General features: G+C 45.7%; 1 protein-coding gene across 7 annotated transcripts in view; it reads right to left on the bottom strand.

Moving 5' to 3' along the window:
- Positions 1 to 26,476, bottom strand: part of ARHGAP17 (Rho GTPase activating protein 17) — an 89,173-nt gene that overhangs the window by 51,096 nt on the left and 11,601 nt on the right. For all 7 annotated transcript variants that reach the window (XM_040635199.1, XM_040635202.1, XM_040635203.1 and 4 more), the window contains exons 2-3: positions 4,684 to 4,723; positions 1,349 to 1,453 (exon numbers count right to left, since the gene is read on the bottom strand). In XM_040635199.1, coding sequence (XP_040491133.1) covers positions 1,349 to 1,453; positions 4,684 to 4,723 — 145 coding nt within the window. The remainder of the gene's footprint in view (positions 1 to 1,348; positions 1,454 to 4,683; positions 4,724 to 26,476) is intronic.

Below are 26,476 nucleotides of genomic sequence, written 5' to 3'. Positions count from 1 at the left end.
AAGCCATGAGAAGGGAAGGAGAGGGGCCGTGGGGACAGGACCGGGGACCGGGTCCGGTTCTGCAGGACCGGACGTGTAGCAGGCGTTCCTGCAATCGTGGGTGCGTGCGAAGTTCCACTCTTTGGTCTATACCTACTGAAGCCAAGTATTGCACAAGAGAGGAATAACCCTGTTGTCTAGACGTCCCACAAATGTCTGTAGGGAAATATAAAAGAAGGGTGGCACAGATCATTCGCATGCTGGTTCTTCCTTTGGAGACATCTGGTGACAGACAAAACACTATGGCAAATCATAGCCTCCCGGGATGCCCCTGAAACTATCCCCTTAATGGTATATGGGCTTCCAAGGGTTAGCATGTGCTCCTGAGCTAGGATCTTGTAAACCCAAGGATGGGACTGCCCCATGAGCCCTGCACACAAGGAACTGGAGGCTGTGAACAAACACACACATGCGATGGTTCTCCTGGAGCTTAGCCCTCCTCCTCTACAACAGCACCCTGATTTCTCTTAGGGATCCACCCTGGTCTCAGTTAAGCCCAGGAGTGGGAGACAGCTCCACAGCCCACGCTCTAAGGCTGGGCCCTGAGTAGCTTAAGCCAACCAGCACATCCCATCTCCTCTCCAACCTCGCCCCTGCCCACGGTGACCAGGGTGGAATGGGAATGTTAGGAAGGGGAATATGGCTCAATGTGGACCAATGCAATGGAGGCAGTTTCTACCTGCCAAGGACGTGGAAAAAGATTTCCCACTCCATTAAGAAAACGACTGGAAGGCACACTTTCTATTCCTGCCGGACACGCACAAGGAAGCAAGTAGCCCATGGAAGCTCCTGGTAGCCAACACGCAACCATGAGAGGCGCCCATTTAGGGATAAAGCAGACACTGAAGGAGGCAGAAGGGACAGAAGGAAAGAAAGTGGGGTTTCGGTTACAACACGGAAATGCTAGCTCAAGCCTCACTTCAAGTTCACCCCAGCTTCTGGACGTTTTAGTTAGTAAGCCAATAAATTATGTCCATTTTCTAAGTCCCTTTAAGACAGCCTTTCAGCTTTTGTGCCACCAAAGCATTCCCAACAGACATCTCCATTATCTTATCAATGACAAATGGCTCACTGAGTCTTTAAAAGCACCTCGAGAAAATTCAGTGTGAGCAGGGCTTTCAGCTCCGCAATGTCTTAAGCACAAAAGAATGTTCTGGTCAGGCAGGTGGCGCGAGAGTAAACGGCAACAGAAGGTACAAATCTGCAGGCCACGCCGCTGCTCCTGCTTGAGAAAAACCAAGGGACCGCAGGGCGCAGAGCCTCACAGAGACACCAGAACGACGGCCCCCGAGTCACACCCGCTACTCACGTATCTCCTCTCAGCGTCGGTGCCATGCTGGCCCTGGAAACATGCCATCAGACGCTTGTGCGAATGGTGGCACATTGACCGAACCGTGTCCAGGCGCCGCTCGATCTGACAAAATAGAGACAAACGAGCCATTTGCAAGGGCTGAAGAACAGGCCCAGCCTCTTCCTATGTGGTACTGGCACGTAGGCAGAAAAAGCATCCCATGGTCTAAGTGTGTAGCTCTTGGGTGTACGTGGAAATGGTCCCCATTCACTTACACCGGGGGTTCTCATTATTGACATTTGGGGCCAGATAATTCTGGGTGTGGGGGGCTGTCCTCTGCACTATGGTGTTTAGCCTCATCTCTGGCCTCTACCTACCAGATGCCAGCAGCACCCCATTCCCTGAGGTGTGACAACTGAACACGCTGCCGCACGTTGTCAAACGTCCCCCCAGTGGGCAAAAGAGCCCCCTCCCTTACACCAAGGGGCTTCGTTCCCTCAAGGGCTAAGTCTGCGTGCAGGGGGGGTGTGGAGTCCGGACTAAAACCGCCGAGCTGGCACCACAGTCCCAGCAAAGCCCCAGCCCCAGGCTGCAGGAGTGCCAATGAACACCTGAGGCCCAGCCCCACTGCCCAGTGGCAAACACCACAGGGATGTTCCGAAGCGACCTCCCGCACACAGGACATCGGGCCGAGGGATCAAAATCAATGTTCCACGATATCTACTCAAGGTCAGCGTCTTCAAAATGATTCCTTATTGGGTTTAGGATGGGTTGTTGGCTTTGTTTTGTTTTGTTTTGAGTAAACCCCTAAAGCAGAAGGGATGGCCAACAGTAAGAAACACTGACTCAGGGGACCCACGCATCACGATTTAGCTTCCCCAAATATTATTGCTGGGATATGGCTGTTTATGGCAAAGAGAGCTGCTTTTCACGGGAAGGAATGCCAAAAATGTGTATTCTGATGACTCATTAAGACCAAGCACAGGCCCTTAGGGATGCTTTCTATTTTAAAGAAAAATCAACAAATTCAGAGCAGAATGCATTTTTACCCCACAATGTTTTACCCGATGATACGGTTCTGTGCTTCTTTCTCAAAGGTCCTCACTGCCCCAGCACGAGGCCCGACCACCAGGACCCTGATCTGGCAGCATATACGGACCAGATGCTGCATCAAATCCCCCTAATCCTACAATGACCAGATTTTAAAACATGGAAAAACTAATATACACTCTTTATTTGCCACAAAAACAGGCAAAACCAAAACCAAAACCAAACAAAAACAACCCCCACCCCCCAAACTCCATTTCACTTTGATTCTGATTTCCACTAGAAAATTGTCAAGTCCACAGGGATGGGGGCCTTGGTCTGTTTTGCTCACTGATTTCTCCCCAGTGCCCGGAACACTGTCTGGTTTGCGAATGGAAGGTGCTGGTGTCATATTTGTTGAAAGAACAAGTATGTATCACGTCCCTGTGCAAGGTATTAGAAAAAGAACAGTAAATAAGTTGTGGGTCTCGCCCTCCCGGGATTCACCGCCTCCCAGGGAATCTCCACACGAGCAAAATGAACTCCGAGCAAAAAACAAGAGGCAAAATAGAGCCTCTTGAATGATCTAAGAGGCAGGAGGACACAGAGTGAGTTAAGGGAAGTTTCACACTGGAAACAAACAAACAAACAAACAAATCTCTCCATCCCTCCTGCTCTCCTGTTTAACCCATTAATTCCTGCTACTAACCCTATGGGGTGGATACAGCCATTATCCCTCATTTTAGAGAAGGGGAAACTGAGGCACGGGGGGGTTCAGTAAATCCCTGAAGCCAAAGAGCGAGTCAAGGGCAGAGCAGGGTAGGGAGGCTCCAGACTCCACTCCTTCTTTATAGTCAGAGAAGGGGGGAAACATCCGTAGCAATGACAGCAGATGTGGAGTAAGTATCCGTGTCATGGAATGAGGCGTTCCTAGAAACTGGCGAACTCTTGGGGCCCCAGTGGATGTTTGGGCAAAGGGACAAACGCAGACAGCTGCTGCCTGTGCCTTCCGCAAGAACTCTGCCGTGCTCAAACTGCCAGCAAGGCCCTCTGGCCGCATCTTGGGACTTCAAGGATTCAATGAGATCGTGTACATTACTGATGTGGGATGTGGGAGACAGAACACGGACATGAAAACCCAGTCTAGTTAAAGGTTAACTAAGACTGAATACCATTGCTGGAAGTCTGAAAATGAAGTTGAAATACACGGGAAAAGCCAATGAGGAAATATTATTAAGAATATGATTGTCTAATAAATCTGGGGAAAAAAAACCCTTTCTAAACCTTAATAAAAACTCTGGTCCTTTTTAAAAAGGGGGGGGGGCTCTTAAAATCTTGTACCTGCGGCTGCCTGTCATAATTGAGAAGGATGTTCTGACACGGGGTGGTACAGGCAACATTCTTCTCAACTATGCCAGCTCCTTCTCTCCCTAGGGAGAGATGGAGAGTCACCTGGGAGCAGATCTTTGGTCTTCTGGGGTCAGGTGCACACACCTGCTGGGGGTTATGGAAATGACACGAGCAAGGAGGCTTCAGAGAAACCTAGTGCAGGAGGGGCTCTGTCCTTCCTGGTGAGCTCTGGGGTGGGTGCGGATGGAGGGGCTGAGGCTGAGTGAAGGGATGTGTATAAAGGGTCCCAAGCCTTCTGGGAAAAACTCCCAGCCCCAAAGTTCGGGAAGCCTGTTGAGAGATGAAGCGCAGTGGCCCTGGCAGAGGTCCCCACAGGAAACACCCCCCCTACAGAGAGGAAAAGGAGTCCAGGTGGATGACAGGCCACCTCAGGGCCTCAGAGTGGAACTGCCAGATCTGGTCACTGTCACCGAGACTCTAAGTCCCTCGGGACCCAGCTCAGCCCAGAACTGGAGAAAAATAGCGTGAGAGGGAAGGAGAAGTCGAAACTGTAGATTGGAGCCAGTGGGGCCCTCTGCTGCAGCTGGCAGGGCCTGTCCCATCAAGGATGCCATCCCAGCAGCGAACGACAGTCCCTCAGCCTGCCCAGGACCCGTGACTAGGCCACAGTGCCCGGTGGACAGGCCGGGCCAGCCAGACCCCTCCCCCACCCACCCCACCCCAACACCTGGCGCTTGAAAGCAGGACTAGCCCCATTGAACTTCCTAACGTGACACCAAGGTTTCAGATCCCCTTTTTATCACCATGCAACCCAACTGCTTTTCTTTCCTGCTCAAAACCACGCTGATCAATTTTATTCTGTTTCAAAGAATACATACATACGTACATACCTACATCCACTTCAGTTCTCACCTATGAAGTTTGGTTTGGTTTTCCTCTTTAAACAAAGCACTTGAAAAAGATTTTTATTTTATTACCTGTAACAGATCTTCACTGAGGACTTCTGTTTTCTCAGCTCTGTGGGGGAAAAAAAATCAAAAGTTCAGAGTTAGGAATCCAGAAATGCAAAGCAACTCAGGAAATTCAATAATTCTCATCCCGGAGTTTAAAACAAAACGGGCAGGAATGAATGATAACGTGAGAGAAATTCCACCAATGTTTACATCAGACAGCTGCTTAAGCAAAGCCAAAGAAAAACCAAAGTTTGCAGAGAATAGCAACCCCCAACAAGGGCCAAGGATGGAGACCAGTGGCTCCCCGACTTGGGCTGTACAGAATCCCTGGCAGGGGGGTGGGGGGGAGTGTGCTGACGTAAAATGCCAGTTTCCAGGTCTCACCTCTACGCTAATTCAGCAGGTCCGGAGCAAGATCCCACTGCGTTCTGAAGAAGCCCCTCCTGCCCAGAATTCCATGGCCCCAGACCCACAGACCACCCTTCGACAAAAGCCTGCTTAGAGAAGCTTAAACTTCATTTCTTAAAATGATCCTGTCTGACTTTCACGGCCGTACTGAAACAGGTTTGTCACAAATCCAGGAACATGATTCAACAATACACTCAAGATAGTAACAGCTGAGCATCCCCTCCTTCAGGTATCTCATCTTGCCTTTAAAAAGAAACAAAGTATTTTCACAGCTTTCCCCCACCTATGCCTTCCAACTACCACTAACTACATTAACTCTGCAGACCTTTCCAGAAAGCCGACCTGCCGCCCCACAATTGACACAGGAGCATTCGAGCTGCTCAAGCCTTGGTTGCCAGATCACGGTACTTTCTTAGGAAGACCTTCCCCTGCAGTCCAAAAGGGCAGCATCGTTGTTGTACATAAACCCAGAATGACTGCAATTGAGGTGCCATGTTGGGACTTCCTGTTTAAACAGTGATGGAAGCCAAGCCAATGAACATCCCTGCCCAACGCCCATGGAAATGAACAAGAGAAAAGAAAAAGTCTGTTTCACCCCTGAACGTTGGGGGAGTTGGGGAAAGAGGAAGACCATCAATGAACCAGAATTTTGAAGGCTTTTAGTAAGATCCATTGCAGAATGGAGGGCTGCACGATCTTGCCCGTGAACGAATCTAATGCAAGAGAAGGAAAAACCATTTGGCCAGAAAGTGGATGGGACCCGCTTCAGATGACCTGCCTGAGGTGTGGTAGTGCACACCTCCAGCCCACACTTGCATGATGGCAGGTCAAGTTAAAGCTGGCACTGCCACGAAGCATTCCAAGACCAGTTGTCACTGCAGTGCCCTAGTTAATGGAGAGATGCCGATGGCAATGGCTCACATACCGGTTTCTGCAGAAAGCCAGAACTCTGACCTAACTCACATATCTCCCAGGTCCACAGGAGCAGAGCCTGGAGGTGAGGTCAAGGCCCCAGCTTTCAGAGGAGGCCAACTTTCAACTCTATGAACAAGTTCTGCAAGCAGCGGGCCAAAATATGCCATCCCAGCCCTTGCTTGGCATGCACGGTGCCAGGCATTGCAGAAGCGCCAAACCTAAGTAGTCAACGCCAGTTAGGGAAGTGGAGCAGGGCCCAGCTGACTAGGCGCTCAAGCAACCGGCCTCAAAAAGAACCCTGATGGCCAGCCTCGCAGGGACATACCTGGCATGAGACCACCATAGCTTCACCGTGACTCCTGTTCACCAATAGCCTTGTCCCCCCTCCAGCAAAACAGCACCACTAGATTGTGTAACTTTGGCCTCATCTTCTCTGGCCAGGGCCCTGTGTACCTCGGACAGAACTCCGAAATCCCTTCCATTCTGTTAAGCATAAGTATATACAGAGAAAAGTCCCCAAGGCCTATTGAAACATTCAGAGTTCAAAAGATCCAGAGCCAGTAAGTCCTTTGATGAGACAAAATTATTTTAAAAATATAACAGAAGAAGAGGAAAACTTAATTTTGAAATCCCAGTGTGGACCATTAGTGGGTATGAGAACGTTAGTAACAGCTCAGTGGTACAGGAGAACCAACTATGTGCATCTTCTTCCTGCAACTTGTTCAGTGACTTCACACTGGTAATTGGAAATGAAAAATCAAATGCAACACAAACAAATGCAAACAATACAAATCAGGGCTTTTTTTTCAGGGAGGGGGATCCAAACATTTATGAGCATGGTACTGCAATAGCCACAAAGAAAGTATTAACTTCAGGAAAAAAACAAAAAGTCCATCAGAAAGAGTACACTACTATGCTTAGCTGCAAATAATTGATTGGATATAATAATGTAAATATCAAACAGAAATATATCCAAAAATTGCAATATAACCGTATTGGAAGGATAAGGGAGCAGAAGCAGAGAAGAAAATCACACAAGAGCACGAAACCCTCATTTATCATGACAGGAAACCGATAAGTAATAACTAAAACTTGATAACTTGAAGGATAGCAGTTTACATATTATCTATAAATGTAGATAGGAGTAAATGCCAGAATAAACAGCAATTTGAAAATACTTGCCTCTGGGGTTGGGGAATCTCACTGGGAGAGTGGGATTAGTAGAGAGAGAACACACTGTGATAAGTCTTTTACCATTATTTGACTTTTTAAACTACAAGTATACATAGTTTCTAATTTTAAAAAATAGTATGTTAGATACATTTGTCAGTGACATGCTTGATATGGTTTCAAGTGATGCGTAACTTCAAGTGAAGCATAACTCTGACTTAAAACAATGGGTCCAACTGCCAATCTGCGCAAAAGCGTAACAGAACACATACCTCAGAAAGTCCAGGATACAAAGCAAATTTGTACATTTACTGTCCTTTTTTCAAATTAACAACTAAGCCCTTTTGCTTTACATTTAGAGGTACTTTACCTAAAAAGCTATCTAGAGGTGGAGATATATATGGAACATATTACATGAAAATGTTAACATCTTGCTTAAAAATAAATTTATCCTATGTTTCCTGCCTTTGTGGACACTCTATATTACATTGATAAAATTTTATTTTTTTAATTAAAAAACTTATTTAAAGATTTTATTTATTTGACAGAGAGAGAGAGAGAGCACAGCAGGGGGAGCAGCAGGCAGAGAGAGAGGGAGAAGCAGGTTCCCCGCTGAGCAGGGAGCCTGATGCGGGGCTTGATCCCAGGACCCTGGGATCATGACCTGAGCCGAAGGCAAATGCTTAACCGGCTGAGCCACCCAGGCACTCTGCTAAAATTAATTTTAGAGAGAAATCCAACGTATCTTTTTTCAAAAATATTTGTTTATTTATTTGAGAGAGCGAGCACGTGTGCACTCACGCACACACAGGGGTAGGGGCAGAGGGAGAGGGAGAGAATCTCAAGCAGACTCCCCACTGAGCGTGGGGCTTGATCTCATGACCCTGAGGTCATGACCTGAGCCCAAATCAAAAGTTGGATGCTTAACCTACTGAGCCACCCAGGCACCCCACCAAAGTATCTTTTTAACCAGATTTTTAAAATTCACTGAAATTATTTTTAAAAACCTATTATCAGGAAGGATTACTTTACTGAGCTTTACCAGGCTTACTGAGCTATAACTGACAAATAAAACTGTATTTATATATAGTGATATACAATGATATATTATCATTATATGATGATAATTCAGTTTGCATATATATTGTGAAATGATTACCCTAATCAGGTTAATGAACACATCCATCACCTTCCACAGTTCCCTTTTTTGTAACAGCAGTTGTGAGAATGCGTAAGATCGACTCTCTTCACAAATTTCAAGTATATTATATAGTATTATTATAATCCCCAGAGCTTATTCTTTTTATAACTGAAGCTTGTACCTGTTAACTAGCATCTCCCCACCCTTTAGCCCCTGGTGACCATCATTTTACTCTGTTTCTATAGATTTGACTTTTTTTTTTTTTTTTTAAGATTCTACACATAAGTGAGATCATACAGTATTTGTCTTCCTCTGTCTGGCTTATTTTAGTGAACATAATATCCTTCAGCTTCATCCATGTTGTTGCAAACAGCAGGATTTCTTCTTTCTCGTGGCTGAATAATAGTCCAGTGTATATGTGTGTGTGTGTGGGGGATATATGTGTATACATATACATATATACATATATACACATATATATGTATCACACTTATACCCCCACATCTTCTTTATCCATTCACCCATCAAGCAACACTTAGGTTGTTTCTGTATCTTAGCTATTGTGAATAATGGTGCAATGAATATAGCAGTGCAGATATCTTTGAGATACTGATTTCATTTTCTTCAGATATATACTCAACAAGTGGGATTGCTGGGTCATATGGTAGCTCTATTTTTAATTTTCTGTGGAACCTCTATGCTAGTTTCCATAATGACTACGTTCTCACCAAAGTATACATGGGTCCCCATTTCTCCATATCGTCACCAACATTCGCTACCTCTTGCTTCTTTTATAATAGCCATTCTTACAGGTATGAGGCGATATCTCATTATGGTTTTGATTTGCGTTTCCCTGATTACTGGTGAGGTAGCATCTATTCATATACCTGTTGGCCACATGTATATCTTCTTTGGAAAAATGTCTAATTAGGTCTTTTGTCCATTTTTAAACCAGGTTACTTGGTTTTTTTACCATTGAGTTGTATGAATTCATTATGTGTTTCAGATACTAGCCCCATATTTATAATTTGCAAATATTTTTTCCCATTCTGTAGGAATGGGATTTTCCATTTTGATTGCCTCCTTGCTGTGCAGAAGCTTTTTAGTTTGATGTAGATGACAGTGCCTTTGGCATCATATCTGAAATATCACTGCCAAGATGGATGTCAGGGAACTTTTCCCTATATTTTCTTCTAAGAGATTTATGGTTCCAAGTATTACATCTAAGTCTTTAATCCATTTGAGTTAATTTTTAGAGTGGTACAAGGTAGGGGTCCAGTCTTCATTCTTTTCCCAACACTATCCAGGCAGGAGACCATCCTTTCCCCATTGTGCATTCTTGGTGCCCTCGTCAAAGAGTAGATGACTATTTATATGTGGAGTTATTTCTGGGCTCTCCAATCTTCCATTGATTTATGTATTTTTTTTATGCCAACACCATACTATTTCGATTTACTACAGCTTTGAAACACACCGTGGACCCTTGAACAACACAAGAGTTAGATGTTCGACCCCCGTACAGTCAAAAATCAGCATAGAAATCTTACCTCCCCGAGAGCTTAACTACTAATAGCCCCACTACTGACCAGAAGTCTCACTGATTAGCTAATTATATGTTATGTGCCTTATTTACCGTATCCTTACAATAAATTAGGTTAGAGAAAAGAAAATGTCATTCAACAAATTATAAGGAAGAGAAAATACACTTACCATACTAGACTGAACTAAAAACTCTGTATGTAAGCTATTCAAATCCATGTTGAGTGTTCAAGGGTCAAGTAGTTTGGAAGCAGGAAGTGCGATGGTTCCAGCCTTGTTCTTTCTGCTCAGGATTGTTTTGCCTATCCGGGCCTATTGTGGTTGCATGTGGATTTTAGAAGTATTTTTCTCTTTCTGTGAAAAATGCCATTGGAATTTCGATAGGAACCGTACTGAATGTGTAGACAGCTCTGGGTGGTACGGACATTTTAATAAGGTTCGATCTTCCAATCCATGAATACAGGCTATCTGGGAAAGATTACACTTAGGTGACAAATCATGATTCTGGAATGTACTATACAAACTGGGGTGGCTCCTGCACACTAAGTTACCCCCACTGGCCTATGCTATCCCTATCTTCATTTTAGGGAACCACCACTGTGCCTACCTCCAATACATGGTCCAAATGACTTGATTCTCCTCATCACTGTGGCCGGTCCGAGGCTCAGCCCTCTGTATGCTGAACTGTTCTAAAGAGCTCATCTTTACCAGAGACTGGAATTTTTACCCAAGGAAAGTCCAGCAATTATTCAGAATACTGGCCGAGGTGCCCATGTAAAGGATTTATATTAGCCACTTGGTTTTTACTGAGATGTGATTTTTTTTTAAAGATTTTATTTATTTATTTATTTATTTATTTATTTATTTACTTGAGAGAGATTGAGAGACAAAGAGAGTAAGAGAGAGAGAGAGAGAGAGAATGAGCACAAGCAGGGGGAACAGCAGGCAGAGGGAGAGGGAGAAGTAGGCTTTCCGCGGAGCAGGGAGCCCCATGCCAGGCTCAATCCCAGGACCCTGAGACCATGACCTGAGCCAAAGGCAGATGCTTAACCAGCTGAGCCACCCTGGTGCCCCATCTGAGATGTGATTTTTTTAATCAGATTTTAAAAATTCATTAATAAAGCCAAGAGGCGGATCAACATATTAAACTTTTCAAGGCACCTTACAGAGTGATCCAAAAATTTTTAAAAAATAATACTTGCTAAATCAGATTGTTTTCAATTGGACATTTTGCTACAGGGAGCTAAACTTTTTGTATATGGGTCTTTTTTTCTGCTTTGTCAGAGCCTTCTTTGTGACCAGTGTTCTGTGCTTGAAAACACACTTGAATGTTTCCTGTCTGTAACTGGGAAAACAATACGAAGCAGGAAAGCCCTTCCCGCTCGCCATTTTACTCTGGGGCTTGTTTTTTCCTCTGCACACCACTGTGCAATTTCACGAGTCATTCAAACCAGGCTTACCGCAGGCAGCAGTTCTAACTTCTTTATTACTTTCTGGTGAAGCATAACATTTTCTCCTCATAATTCCCAAAGCCTCACAGCAGCAGGGCTGGGCAGACCTTGACGTTCCCCCACCCCCACCCCTTTTCCCTTGACTGGTTGTGGTAATGTCCAACCTTGCAGTTGGGGCTAACAGGAGTCTCACTCAGCCCCCTTCCCAGGCCAGGAGAAAATGAAAATGCTCACCAAAAAAGACAGAGATGCTTCAAACTAGGACACAGAGTCAAAGGAGAATCTCCAATGGGCCCGACAATTTCCAACTGTAATTGCAGACTGATTTCTGGAGAGGTTTCTGCCATCGCTACGCTCAAATGCCCGACACCACGATTGTGAACTGCCTTCTTGTTTCCCAGGATACCGACGACCACACTCGGCCACATACACTTGCATGACGCATGTGTTATGGGAGCCACGGAAATCAGTGTTGGAGTCCACACCTCCAATGCACGCTGCAATTCTCCCAGCACTGTGCATGACTGACCTCATCCCCGCCAGCCAGAGAGTTCCACAGCGGCAGAGGCCAAGTCTATCGTAGCTATCGCTCCCCCCGCTCCAGCACCCTTCTTGCCACCTGCCTGTTGCCCAGCAGGTGCTTCATAAATATATACTGAATGAGTTAGTGAAAAAGTAAATGGCTGTCCCGATGGTACAGTGATGGCTTGAAAAAAAAGATCTTTCTAGATTTCAGAGAGGCAGCAAGAAAAAAAATTCCATAGCAGTAGGCAGAAAAGCAGACGTATGCGTAGAATTGCCTTCACAGTAAAATCCACAACGACTAAAATTCAAAGGTGATAGTGCCTTCCAAAGTTAATGTTTTTTTTAACGAAAAAAAAAAATACTGGGGTGCCTGGGTGGCTCAGTTGTTAAGCGTCTGCCTTCAGCTCAGGGCGTGATCCAGGCGTTATGGGATCGAGCCCCACATCAGGCTCCTCCGCTAGGAGCTTGCTTCTTCCTCTCCCACTCCCCCTGCTTGTGTTCTCTCTCTTGCTGGCTGTCTCTCTCTCTCTCTGTCAAATGAATAAATAAGATCTTTAAAAAAAAATACAGAAATTAAACTATCCATATGACCAGGGGTCAGTAAAAATGATGGCTTACAGGTCCAATCTAGCTCTGCCTATTTTTGTATGGCCAGCAAGCTCAGAATAGTTCTTACTTTAAAATGGTTTCGGGAAGGGTGCCTGGGTGGCTCAGTTGGTTAAGCATCCACCTTTGGCTCAGGTCATGATCTCAGGGTCCTGGGATCAAGCCCCACCTGGGGCTCCCTGCTCAGCAGGGAGTCTGCTTCTCCCTCTCTCTGCTCCCCCCCCCTACTTGTGCACTCTCTCTCTCATTCTGTCTCTCTCAAATAAATAAATAAATAAAAATTTAAAAAAATGATTGGGGGGAAAAACTCAAAAGAGGAATATATAATATGATGCATGAGAATTATTTGACCTTCAAGTTTCCATGTGCACAAATAAAGTTTTATTGGAGCACAGCCAGGCTGATTGGTTGATGTGTTATCAATGGCTGCTTTCAGGCTACAGCAGCAGAGCTGAGTTGCTGCAACAGAGACCATACGGCCTGTGTGGAGCTCAAAATATTTACTACCTGGCTGTTTGCCAACCAGTGTGCCAAACCCGGGTTGACACCAGTGACTCTCACAGGGCGTGGTGCAAAACTCGCTAGGAGGGTTTTTGGAATCCCTCCGAGGACTGGTATGTGAGGCCGGTCTGGAGGTGTATTTCGTCTTCTTAGACAGTCCGCCTCATGTCGGAAAAGCTGCTGCCAAAATGAATGGGGGTGGCTGACTCTGTTAATATAGTCCAAATGTGAGGCACAGCCCAGGGCCGGTGATGCTGGGGGCAGGGCGAGATCAGACTTATGTCTCTCCTTCCACCTACCCACCTCCACCCACTCACCTCCCCCCAAACCACTGAAATATTATAACTGTTGTTTTTTTTCCTAATCCCTACTCATGAACATATTCCAGGACAAGATCTCAAAAAATACAATTGCCTGTGTCAAGCATCAGCCAACTTTTTCTGGAAAGGCCAAATAATAAATATTTCAGGCTTGCAGGCCACGCCATTGCTGCTGTTATCACGGAGCTCTGCCGTTGTAACACAAAGGTCGCCCCAGACAACATATAAATGAATGGACTTGGCGATGTTCCAATAAACTTGACTTATGGACACTGACATGTGAATTCGCAGGTTTTTTTGGTATTTTTTTTTAAGTAGGCTTCATGTCCAGCGTGGAGCCCAACACGGGGCCTGAACTTGTGACCCTGAGATCAAGACCTGAGCCGAGATCAAGAGTCGAATGTTTAACCGACTGAGTCACCCAGGTGTAATTTTCAGAGGTCACAAAATATTCTTCTTCTTCTAATTTTTTTTCAACCATTTAAAAATGCAAAAACCCTTCTGAGCCGACTAGGGCTGGATCTGGCCCGCAGGCCATGGTTTGCTGACCCCTGATCTGTGTACAAGTGAAGTGTGGTTTCCTATGAAGCTTCAAGCCTTTCTAATCCTTCCAAATTCTTCTTACTTTGAAGGGGGATTTCAAGAGACACTTAGCTTTTCAAGACTTCACCAGATGGCTCCTTTCAACCCTTGCAGGCATTTTGAGCCCCTGAGAGCAGCGGCCCACTCACCTCTTCCCACTCAGTCCATCTCTATCCAGGGATGGCAAATACATGGCCCGAGAGCCAACACTAACTTCAGACATCTGTGTCTTCCCATTGCCCCAAGATCACAGCGCTGATGAGTCTGGGTCTACAAATCCACACGAGAGATCGTAATTCTGTGGGTGTTTCACTTAAAGAATCACTTAGACATATCCATTAAAATGAAAAAGAGGGGGAGCATGGAGAGAAATTTTAATACACTGATTTGAAATTCTGGTTACCTGCAAATATCTAAGTGCACGTTTGATTAAGTGATATAAACTGAGACCAATCAGTTGAGGAATCTCAAAATTGCCTATGGGGCAACAACACACATGGTCACGGCCTGCAGTGAAATTTATATTTGCAGGGAAATGACAGGGGCCAGCCCCACAGCCAAGTGGTGTATTTCATCCTGCCGGGAACCAGATTTTGTGCAATGCTGTCATCTCCTGGTACAAGTGTTTACAAAATCCACTTGAGCCTCTGTGCTGAGTTTGGACACATTCGTCTAATTTCACAGCGAGCCAGGGGACTGCTGGGTGAGTTTTTCCTGTTCTATCTCATTAGATTAGCTGTCTTCTTAAATTTCTGGGCAGGGATCTGAAGGCTACTTAACTGGATTTTAAAAATAAAGGAACCCTCTGACACTTTATAAATGAAACAATTTGTTACGCATTCCACAAAGAAGTTTAAAAAGTCTTACAAGAGAGTTTACAGAACTCTAAAGGGAAAGTATGGGAAAAGAAAAACAAAAGATTCCCATGCATCACACTGAAAAGAAAAAGGATATTTATCACCAGGAAAATGATCAAACAGAAAGTATTTTGGTAATAATATGGGTGAAATACACCTAATACTTCTACATTCTATGCTCTGAATTATTTCCCCAAATGATGGAAGTCCGGCCACATATTTATAGCTTTCCCGAGATAAGTAACATTTATTTTTTACTTTCAACAGCAACAACAACACCCTTATCAATCTTAACTGACTCTCCACAATATTATTTGAAATCCAGTCCATGACGAAGATGAACTGTTATATTTTAAAATCAACTGAATGGAGTTTTATTGTCTTCCTATACATGTAAGCTTATGCGGCAGTTTTGTTTGGCCAGTTGGCTTTCTTCCCCTCTCTGGCACAAGAAATGGAATCTCTTTGCTGTCCCTGCTGTAACCACGTGTTAAGTCTGGAAGCTCCACCAACAATTTCTGCTTACGGCAGAGTGGGAAGGAAGCTCCCTGCCACCGTCACACTTTGCAGACCCTGCTTTCAATGGTCCCACCCCGGGCTGCTCGAGTCAATTACCATACCTGCTTGGATCTGGAGGTAGCTGAGTTTGAGATTTCAAAATGTATTTAAGCAGGCAGAAATACCAGCGATTTGCAAAGTATCTCAGTATGGACAATGCACGAGGAGCTCAATCCTATGCAGGTGGGGGGACACCGGGAGGGGGGTCCCGTTTACTGGCACGCCAATGCAATGAGGCCAGGCCAGGCGGAGCTGAAAAGCCACACACAAAAATGTAAAGCAGAAGTACCAAAGGCAAGGCCACACAAATTCAAGGGCTCGGCTCTGACTCAGTGCTGTGGCCACTGGCGGGAAGCGCTTCGCATCTTCAGACAGGTTGTGCAAGCCCTCTTCCAGATGCCTCGTCCTAAGTCAGCATATTTGGACTTTTTAGAGCACGTTCCCATAAAAAGCAGATTGTAAACGATCATTAAGTTCTAGGCCAGGATCCATTTTGCTTATAGCTTACCTGAAGGACCCATTACACTTACAGCTTATCTAAAAGACAGCCTTCGTAGGCGCCTAGTGACTTCTCGGAGCCACAGTGAATCCACGGGAAAAAAAAAAAAAAAAAAAAAAAAAAAAAAGTCTGATATAACAGTGATTCTCAACCATGGCTACACATTACAATCCCGGGGACTTTAAAAACAATACAGATGATTCCATTTTTAGGAAAAGGCCAGAAAAAGCAAATCTAGGGGCGCTTGGGTGAGTCAGTTGGTTAAATGTCTGCCTTCGGCTCAGGTCATGATCTTGGGGTCGTGGGATGGAGCCCCGAGTCTGCTTCTCCCTTTCCCTCTGCACCCCTCCCCCACTTGTGCGTGCTCTCTCTATCTTTCTCAAATAAATAAATATCTTGTAAAAGAAAAAGAAAATCTACAGAGGCAGAAAGTAGAGTAGGGCTAGCTGAGGGTGAGGCTGGAAATGACGATGGGCTACTCAGGGACATGAGGAATCTTACTGGGGTGATTCAACTGTTGTCCAATCAGATGCTAGTGATGATTACACAGTGCTGTCAGTTTACCAAAAAAAAAAAAAAAAAAAAATCACTAAACTGTAAGCTTAAAATGGGCGAATTTTATGACATATAAATAAAGTTGTTTTAAAAATAATACCTGGACCCCAACCCAGAGTGACCGAATAGGAACCTCGGGGAGGCAGGGAGGGCCTAGCATTTTGTTTTCAAGCTTCCCAGGCCATTGCAAAGTGCAGCGAGGGTTGAGAACCCCTGTGTCAGAAGGGTCAGGGTACCAAAGCTGGCAAGTGGCAGAGTAACTACCAGGACACGACAGAAAGAAGGTCCAGCAGTAAATGGCGGGCAGTCAGAGGCGTCCCTATAGCACCGGCCACAGACGCGCGCTTGCTAGGTCAAGACGGCCTGGTACGTGGTCTGATGTATGACTCATAATTGAATTCACTCTCCTGCCTTCGAAGGCAGGGTGAGCTGAGTGACAAGAAGCCGGTGGACAGCAGACTCTAAGTTGCACTGAGTCAAAGGAGAAGGAGACAGAATATGGTGCGGGCTGAGTTAGGGCTCTGGGGCCAGGCAGACCTGGCTCTGAATCCAGGGCTGTTGCTTGGGCACCGTCAGTGTAAGTGTCTGTTCCTCCCCAGTAAGATGGGAATGAGGGGAATAATAAGACCACCCCCACAGTGATCATTTAGAAACGCCATTGATCTCATCTCTCTCGTTACCATGGTCCTCGCAGCCAGTGAGGGATCCTGGGGCGTCAGCTGTTCTGAGCATTGCGACGAACCACCACCACCACCTTCAGAGAACTCCCAAGCTAAGTAGTCTCTGGGAAAGACTCTTCCGCAGTGACCAGGCTGTTCTGGCGTCTCCCAGAAGTTACACAAAGACACAGAGTGGCATCAAATCTCCAGTGGGAGGAGGGTAGCCTGTTCCATCACAACAAAGGGTTGGTTGTGGTAACCCTGCGTGGGCTGGAGGCCACCGAAGAGAATCACGGTCACGGAATGCACAGAAACGTAGAGGCCGGGTATGTGGTGAGCTAGCGAAAACCCTTCATCACAGGATCAGCGTCTTAGCCCTCTGCGCCCCACACTGCTGGTCCTGAAGCTGTGAAAATCCCAGCTGCGGCAGTCCTCAGAGCTGCGTTCACGGAGGGCCGGAGAGACCATGTTAGGATGGCCTTGCTACAAGATACTCAGATCTTCATTCACTCAGCCAGTATTCATGGAGCCCTCTCTAAATGTCAAGAACTGGGGAGGATTGAAGGAGAGAAATGAGCCGCAGTCCCTACCCTTGGGAGCGAATAGGAAAGACAGCAATGTAAACAGCCAACTTCATTCAACGTTTCTGGGAGCAGAGAGAGAAGCCAGGAAAGGCTTCACAGTGAAACAGCCTAAGCAGATCTCAGATAAGACAGAACACCCAAAGAGGATGGGAGAGGCAGTGGGGGGAGGGTCCTGTCCCCGGGCCCAGAATCGGGGCTGAAGAGAACCAGGGACTAGGAACTAGGGGGCCATGGGGAGCCATTGATGGCTCCCCAGTGGAGTGGCATCAGATCTGAGTTTTCAGAATGCAAATTCTGACAGCACAGTACAGGCTGAAGGTAGGAGAACATCTGGAGGGCCTCCGCAGTTATTCAAGGAATGAATAAGAACATAGACATGAGGCCCTACCAGTCTGATCCTGGCCAATGCCATGCTGCTGTTTTAACAGAAATGGTATGGCTGAATCACTGACTGTAAACCTTCAACTTGAAAAACACTTTAAAAAGTTCAAGAAATAAATCAGACATAGAAACTAGAATTCATGGCATAACCTAATTGGCCATCAGATTTCCAATACTAGGTTAAGTTTGCATTTGTACATTCTTTTCTTTTATGAAAGCACTTTTGCATGTATGATTTCATTTTATTAGGACGCGTACCCTTATGGGCCAATTTTCACCTCTATTTCATGGGTGTGGAAACTGGGCAGACACCCATTAAATAAATTACATGTGAACCAAAGTCTTTGGACCCTCAGAAAGAGAGCAATTTTAAGGTCATTGACCAAAGTTGACTCTCTCTTAATTCGTTTTCATGCTAGACCCTGGTCCTAGGTCCACTGCAAACTAACCACATGCTCTAAAAATACAACCCTTGACCTTCCTGTACCTCATTTTATTTATATTTGCACCAATGATCTCACACAACTTTTAACAGACTACATACAATAAAACAATATTTGAGAGAAAAGGGAATATTTGAAACCTTCAAAATTGTGCTTTGCAAAAGTAGGGCTGTATCTCTATAAATAACAAGAAATGTTACATATTTTTAAAAGGCATGCAATGCTGAGAATTTGGAATAATTGTGGATCCTCTAAGTTTCTATAAGGAATTCACATCACAGATGTAGCCCAGAAAATTCTATGATTAGTCTGGTGCACGAAATGAAGGGAAAAAATGTTCACCTGGAAAAATGGGGCGAGGCTGCTTTTAACGGATGACGGACAGATTCTGGGTGGAGAACACCATAAATCTTCACTTGCCCTTTTTTAAAGGTCAAAGAAAAGAGTGTTCCAGCACCACAACTTGATGGATGGAAGGATGCTGTTGGTGACTCAAAATAGAATATTGATTTTTTTTTTAAATGAGGCTTTTTCTCAAAAGGATATTCAGAATAATGAAATGTTCCCTGAGTGGAGCTATGCAGCCCTTCACTGCATTCAATCACAGGCGGGCGTCATGCATGCTTTGCCATAAACCTTTTCATTTGGTCAGCCACTGAACAAATATTTGTTGGGTTCCCTTCCGTGAGCCATCATGAGTAAGAGACATGGCCCCTATTCTGACAGGGCTCGATGACTGTCGAGGAAAATAAGCAATCAGACTCCAGTGCGATGAGTGTTCTGCTCAGGGAAGCACAGGGCCTCGGAGGGTACAGGGTTGTCATCACCACCATCACAGCTGATGTTTAGTGAGCTCATACCCTGTGCTTGGCCCTGGTCCAGGTGCTTAGTAAGAATCAATCCCCTTGACATTCACAAGGACTCCACGGGGTAAGTATTGTTGCCTCCATGTTACGGATGAAGAAACTGAGGCACAGAACAGTGAACAGACTTGCTCAAGGTTTCACAGATAGGCTCTGAATCCAGGCAATTTTGCTCCCGATATCCTATTCTTAACTTCTGGGTTCCAGGTACTTTACCTGTATTAAGTCATTGAATCCTCATGATAACTATGGGATCAATGCTATCATCGTGCCCTTTTTGGAGATGAGAAACCTGGGCACAGAGAAGTTAATAATGTGCCAAAGGTCAGAGATCATGGGAGGGCATCTGATGCAGACCTGACAGCAGGAAAGTTTTTGGAACTGGTGATGGTTTTTGAGACCTAATAAGTGAGTTGGAGTTAGACGCTTGGATGTTGGATAGTAGAAGGGTACGTTAAGGCGGTGAGGACAGAGGTGAGAGAGAGCACACAGGAAGGACACACACAAGGTGATACAGCTGAGGGAGAACCCCTGCCCCCACCCCCACTCCTTCTTAGGCTTGGATGCATGGGCTCTGCTGAAGTCTGAGGACCAAGTAGGAGAACTAAAAGGAAACTTCCAATATTCAGGGCCTTACCCAGGGTAGGATGTAATGGCAGTCCACCACTGAAGAAGGGGATGGGACAGCTGAGACACCCTCCACTCTGGGGCCACCCAAGGCTCAGATAGGCAGAGCCTGCTAAAGAGCAATGGGGACAATTGAGAGGAGCCCTGCAGGACTTTGGGCCTTGAAATGAATATCAGGCACTGGTCCTCTATACCACAGAGAGGGCGAGAGGGCTGGGCAAGTTCTCTTGATGCAGGCATGCAAGTCCTACTAAGTTTGAGGGTAAGGCAGGAGAACTGAGATAAACAAGACCTGCCCAGGGGGAAATTTTAATCCCACCCTCAAATAAGTTGAAGCCTGTGGTGAACTGAATGTATCCAAAGCAACAATAAAGCCCAGACTCATGCAACAACAGACTAGATGGACTTGAGTCCTCACACGAATGGCCTGGTGGAACAGGCACGCCGCTCTCCATTTCTACACACGTTTGGCATTCCGTCAAAACTCACCATAGGAGGAAAACAGAAAATATGATGCATTAGCAAGACACATGGTCAATAGAACTAGATCCAAAGACAGCCAAGATGTTGGAATTATTTTGCAGGGACTTAATTATGGTACATTAAAGGATCTAGTGAAAAAGGTGGACAGAATGAATGAGTAGATGAGGGGTTTCATCAGAGATCTGGAAGTTGAAACAAATTATCCAAACTAAAATACAGAGAGGAAAAAAATTGGAACAAAGTATCCAAGATCAGTGGGACAATATCAGCCTATTATATCTGTAATAAGAGTGCCAGAGGGAAAAGAGAAAGAACATGGTGCAGAAGAGAGATTGGATAAACAATGGCTGAGAAGTTTCCAAATTTTAAAAATTAATTTATTGACTTGGGAGAGAGAGAACACACATGCCCATGTGCAGAGGGGGAGGGAAAGGAGCAGATGCTGCACTGAACCCTACTCGGGGCTTGATCCCACAGCCCTGAGATCATGAGCCAAAATCAAGGATCAGATGCTTCACTGACTGAGCCACCCAGGCACCCCCGAAATTTCCAAATTTAAAGAGCAATGAACAATCCACTGATCCAAACTCAGAGAACTCCAAGCAAGATAAAAATACAAAGAAAAACACACCCAAAAAGATCAAGGTCAAACTGGAGAAAAAGAAAATCTTAAAAGCAGACAGACGAAAAAAGGGCACTTAACAGGCAGGGGAGCAACATAAGAATGACGGCTGACTCATCATCAGAAACACTATGACGAAACGAAAATAGAATGACATTTTTAAATCCTGAAAGAAAAAAGTCAACGTACAAGTGTATGTCAAATACAAGTATTTCAAAGATGAAGGCAAAATAACAAGAATTTTTCTTTTTTTAAGTAATCTCTATGCCCAATGTGGGGCTTGAACTCAAGACCCTGAGATCAAGGATCGCGTGCTCTTCTGACTAAGCCAGTGAGGAACCCCTGAAATAATGACATTTTTTCAGAGACAAAGGCTAAAGAGATTTCATTTCCTGAAGACCTCACCACAGCACTGTCGTGGGGAGGGGAGGGGAAAGGGAGGCAGAGAAGGAAAGAATTTAGGCTTTCGACATCTATACTGGATCAGCCTAGGGTGAGGAAATTTCTTAGGGAAGGTGGCAAGAGCTCTTACTTCCCATGCCAATGCTGATTAGTCATGGCTGTCTGCAGCCCTGGTCAAAGGAGACCTGGGAGGCTGCACCCAAGCTCCCTGGGAAAGAGAACTAGAAGGACTGACAATGATGACAGAAAGATATACCAATTGTTCCAAACATGGACGCTTCCCCACCCCCAGGCTAAATATCATTCTGGATGTCACGCCTTCAGTTTCACTGTGCGGGCAGAATAGGCACAAGAAATGTTAGAGATTTTATCTACTTTCTAGCAAAGTATTAGGATAGTTTAACATGAAGAAGACTGCCAATTTTCAGCGTGCAGCTTTTAACTTCTTTTGTCTCTGACATCTGGGGAGATTAAGGAGCAGTTCTGGTTGCAAGCTGGCTAGGCAATTTAGAGAGTTAACCATTTCTCCACCTTGGCCCTTTCGACATTCCTTCTGGGCTGGGGGGGGGGTGTCCAGAGCACTTAGAATGTTCACAGCATCCCTGGTTTCCACTCGCTCAGAAGCCAGTGGCAACATGCCCCCCTCTCCCCAGGGGTGACAATGAAAAATGTCTGGATATAGTGCCAAATCGAGGGGGTAAGGGGGGCCAAACTGTTTCCAGCTAAGAACCATGCAGGTAATACTAATAATAAAAAAAAATCCTTATGGTTGCCAGAAATGCAAAAAGATAGTCTTTCTGTGTGAAAATCAACATAACTTAGTCGCACTAATAGGACAGGAGGTTTGCAGGAAGAGGAGGAATTCTCCTCTGATTCTGTAACGACCTAGTAAATAACTCTTCTTTGTTTTATTAGTGCTATTGCTGATGATGTACATTTGGGGGAGTCCTATATCCTGACAAATGAAAGAACACAGAAACTTACTGTACCTCCTTTCTAAAGGCTGTTTCTTCTTTAGTTCCCTAAGACTTTTTATGAATTAGTGACAGATTTTTTTTTTAAAGATTTTATTTATTTATTTGACAGAGAGAGAGAGAGAGCACAAGCAGGGGGAGCTGCAGAGGGAGAAGGAGAAGCAGACTCCCCTCTGAGCAGGGAACCTAATGTGGGACTCGATCCCAGGACCCTGGGATCATGACCTGAGCCGAAGGCAGATGCTTAACCAGCTGAGCCACCCAGGTTGCCAGGTGACAGATTTTTTAATTTCCAAGAACTCTATGTCTTTTTCTCAGTAGCCTGCTTTTTTTTTTTTTTTTTTATGGATGTAATAGCCTTTCTGAAGATTTTCTTACATCCTATTGTCCTGTCTCGGACAATGAATGAACAAATAGAACAGCACTTGCGTTAGTCAAGCCACAGAGCTACCTCTTAATCAGTCTTCTGGAACTTTTTCTGAATGGCTTTCAGTACCATGTTTTTTAATTCCCAAGAATTAAAAAAAAAATACCTTTCCTAGCATTTCAATGGATCTCAAAGATTTACTTATTTATTTGAGGGCGGCAGAGGGAGAGGGAGAGTGAAAATCTTAAGCAGACTCCCCACTGAGCATGGAGCCCGATGCAGGGCTTGATCCCACAACCCTGAGATCATGACCTGAGTTGAAACCAAGTGTCGGACACTTAACCAACTGAGCCACCCATGCACCCCCTCAATGGATTTTAATGAGAGAGAAGTCTACATGTGTTCAGTCAACCATCTTAAACCGTGTCCTGTAATGTCTTAAGTCCATGAGAGAATTTTCCTACCATGGATAATTTCAGGAACCTACCAGTGGAGACATCAGGTCAACGTGCCATGCTATAACATGCTATCATGATAGTTGTGTTCCTAAGGGCTCAAGAAAAATTCCACACTATAAAGTCAATTCATACAGTGGCAGGAGGGAGAACAGTCAGAATGGAGCATGTTAAACTGGCAGAGGAATTTCTATGGCATATGGGGCAAAGTATTTCATGATTTCTGGATGCCACCTGAACACAGTGTTGGTCTCTTCTCATCACAAACACTATTAGCAAGAATATCTTATACAAGCATGCCTCCTTTGCCTCACCACAACTCTAAAAGAACAGAGAAATACTCCTCAAAGTGTGATTCAGAAGGTGCTCACTCCTTGCGGGCAGGTATATTGACTAAGACTGACAGCCTAGAGCACGTTGGGGGGGGGGGGCAAAGCCCTGTCCATCACCTAAAAACTGTGCCACTGTGAGCAGGTTACTTAATGTCTCTGTGCCCCCTATTTCCTTGTCTGTACAAACGGAAATATTAAGAACTTCCAACTTACAGAATTGAGTGGATTGAAAGAGATAATACACGCAAAGTGCTAATTCCTCGAAAGCTCAAAACATGGTATTTATTGTCAATGACATAAGTGGTTAAGAGTAGAGACTCTGGAGACAGACTTCCCAGTTCCGTGACCTCAGACAAGTTATCGAATGTCTCTGTGCCTCTGTTTTCTCACCTGTGAAAGGCAATAAAACAGTACTGATTTGGGTATTAAATGAGTTGATATAAGACTAGCACTTGGAATAGTGCCTGGTACGCAGTCAGCATCCAAATAAGTGTAAGCTATCAGTATTACAATTATTTTTTTTGGAAGGATCTTTCTGGCAACAGTGTGGAAGATGCATGGAGGGGGAGAGAAGACATACTGGGGGGGGCAGGGAAACTGAAGAGGCCTGAGAATATGAGATCCAAGTGAGAAAAGGGAGGGTCTACCCTAAAGCAGGGGTAAGGCGAGGCGGGGACAGAGAGCTGTTACAAACATACAACAAGCAGAACTTTGTGACGTGGCGTGGATGGGAAGGGAGAAGGAATCCCCTAGAATGATCACCATGTTCCTATCTTGAATGACTGGCTAGATAGTGAGGCCCTCCAACCGGAGGACCAGTGTAGGGGGGCTCTGAGGGTGAGGTCAACAAGGTCAGCTCTGGAAACACCGGATTTAAGGGGTCTGTTGAGCGTGCAGGTGGAGATGTCCGGTGTCTTTTTTGCTCTGCGGTTCTGAAGCACAGAAGACGCATCTGGAGAGAAAATTCCGAACGTGCCGCCAGCAGGAGCAGCAAACACCGCTTTGGTGGGGGACAGTTCACTCGGAATGCAGATCTGCAGAGAAGAGGAAGGCTCAGCCCGGAAACCTGATGAGGAACAGAGTGGAAGAGCAGCCGGAGCGGGGAACAGCAAAGCAGTGCCCAGGGAGGGCAGGGAAGAAGCCAGGCACGTGGTGCCCCTGAAGCAAGGATGGCTGGCTGGCTGAAACTGCAAAGGGTGGCAGAGGGGACAGGAATGCTCACTGAGAGCCAACATGCAGGGCGTTGACGGCAAACGGAGCAGCAAAGTGGGAAGAAGAGAGCTGAGAATGACGACCTGAACATCACGAGTAGCTGGGAAGAGCCCACGGAGAGAGGGAAGCTGGAAATGCAGAGCAGACAGGGGAACCCCCCACCTCCGGGGAAAGCGGTTCATGGGGGGCGCAGGGCAGTGACCACTTAGACTGCTCAGCTTGAGCCTGAGGGACCTGGACAGGGTGGCAGTAGCCAGATTTCTCTGGAAACAAGGAGGCAGGTCATCCGAGGGGAGTGGGTGTGTCTGGAGTCGGGTGGAGTGGGTCTGAGAAAAGTCAAACTCTGGCAAAAGCACTTAGGAAAACGGGATAGGAAACTGGGCCAAGGGCTGGGAGGCGGTCTTCAGAGCCCAGGCGAGTTTGGAGGCCAGAACAACCAGGCCGCCCTGACCTGGGAAGTGGGATGAGCTTTCTGGACCATGCCCTGCATGCCAGGTACAGGCGGGAAGAAGCCCCAGAATGACTGAGTCGGGCTGTCGGGCTGCAGGACAGATGAAGGAAAAGGGCCGGCTGGACAGAGTGCTGGAAGTGTGGTCAGAGACCCTGCATGACTGACTGAGGTCAGAGAAGGAAGGGGACTTAAGAAAGCACAGAGGGGGACTCTTTGGGAAAGGGATCCAGAAGGAGAGGAGATTGGAGGACTCGGTGGACGATTTGGGGTCTGATCGTAGAAGTGGTTCTTAAAACGCAATGGCAAATCTCTTTCTGGAAAAGTATGCCAGTGTATATTCCCGCCTGGGTATGACCGGATAACAGAGCCCTTGTCAGCTCTCCCAAGACAGTGAGGTATCATTATTTTGGGCTTTGCCAATTTGGTAAGTGAAACATGCCGTCTGGAAGCTTTGTGCTTCTTCAATTAGTTGTAATTTTGAAATGAGTCTCATACAATTACTTAGTGGTCATCTGTGAGGGTTCTGTTGATGGTACTTGCTCATCAGAGTGCCCTTCTTTAAACTGATTGATAAGAGAGCTTTATACATTAAGGACATTAACCCTCCGTTGTGGGGGCTCTCAACTATTTCCAACTAGTCATCTGTCATCATTTTAATTATGATATATGACAGGCAGACGTTTAATTTTTGCATGGCTAAATCTATAGGTTACCTTTTATTATTCATTCTCCGCACTCTTACGCCAGAGCATGAAGAATGTTCCATCTTATCCTCTATTTTATGGTATGGTCATTTACCTGAAACCCTTAATCCACCTGGAATTTATTTTGGTCCCTGGTGGTGTGGTGAAATCTAACCTGCCTATTCTTTCCAGTGCTAACCTGCCGTCTCCTGCTGCTTCCTGTCTTAGGATGCCTCCCTACCTCATGCCGGCTTCTTAAACCTACCAGGGCTGGTCCCCGTGCCGTGTCAGGAGCTCCGTCTGACCAGTGTGGGAGCGCCGCGGGGAGGCTCAGGCGGCCAAGGGCAGAGAGTAGAGCTGGTGGACGGCACAGACTTCTGCCCAGCTCACCTAGACTGTACTCCAGCTGCCCTACAGCTGTTCTAGGTTTTCAAAGCCCTCATCTAAAAGCTTCGAAAACATTCTGGAATGAAGTCACTGCCAAAAGAAGCTGATTATTCAGGGAAAGTACTTTAAGGTGATCACCACATCTCATCATCCAGAATTTCCCATTTCGGCTTTTCTGGGGGAGGCTCCCACACAGAGGTCAAGTGTATGTTTTGGAGAACGTGCGAGCCACACGCCTGATGGAGCACAGGAACTGCGGCTACAC

Source organism: Ursus maritimus, unplaced genomic scaffold, assembly GCF_017311325.1.
Source record: "Ursus maritimus isolate PB19 unplaced genomic scaffold, ASM1731132v1 scaffold_2, whole genome shotgun sequence".
In the NCBI taxonomy this organism is placed as follows: Eukaryota; Metazoa; Chordata; class Mammalia; order Carnivora; family Ursidae; genus Ursus; species Ursus maritimus.
The sequence above is the reverse complement of the archived record's forward strand: the minus strand, read 5'-3'. Positions and strand labels throughout refer to the sequence as shown.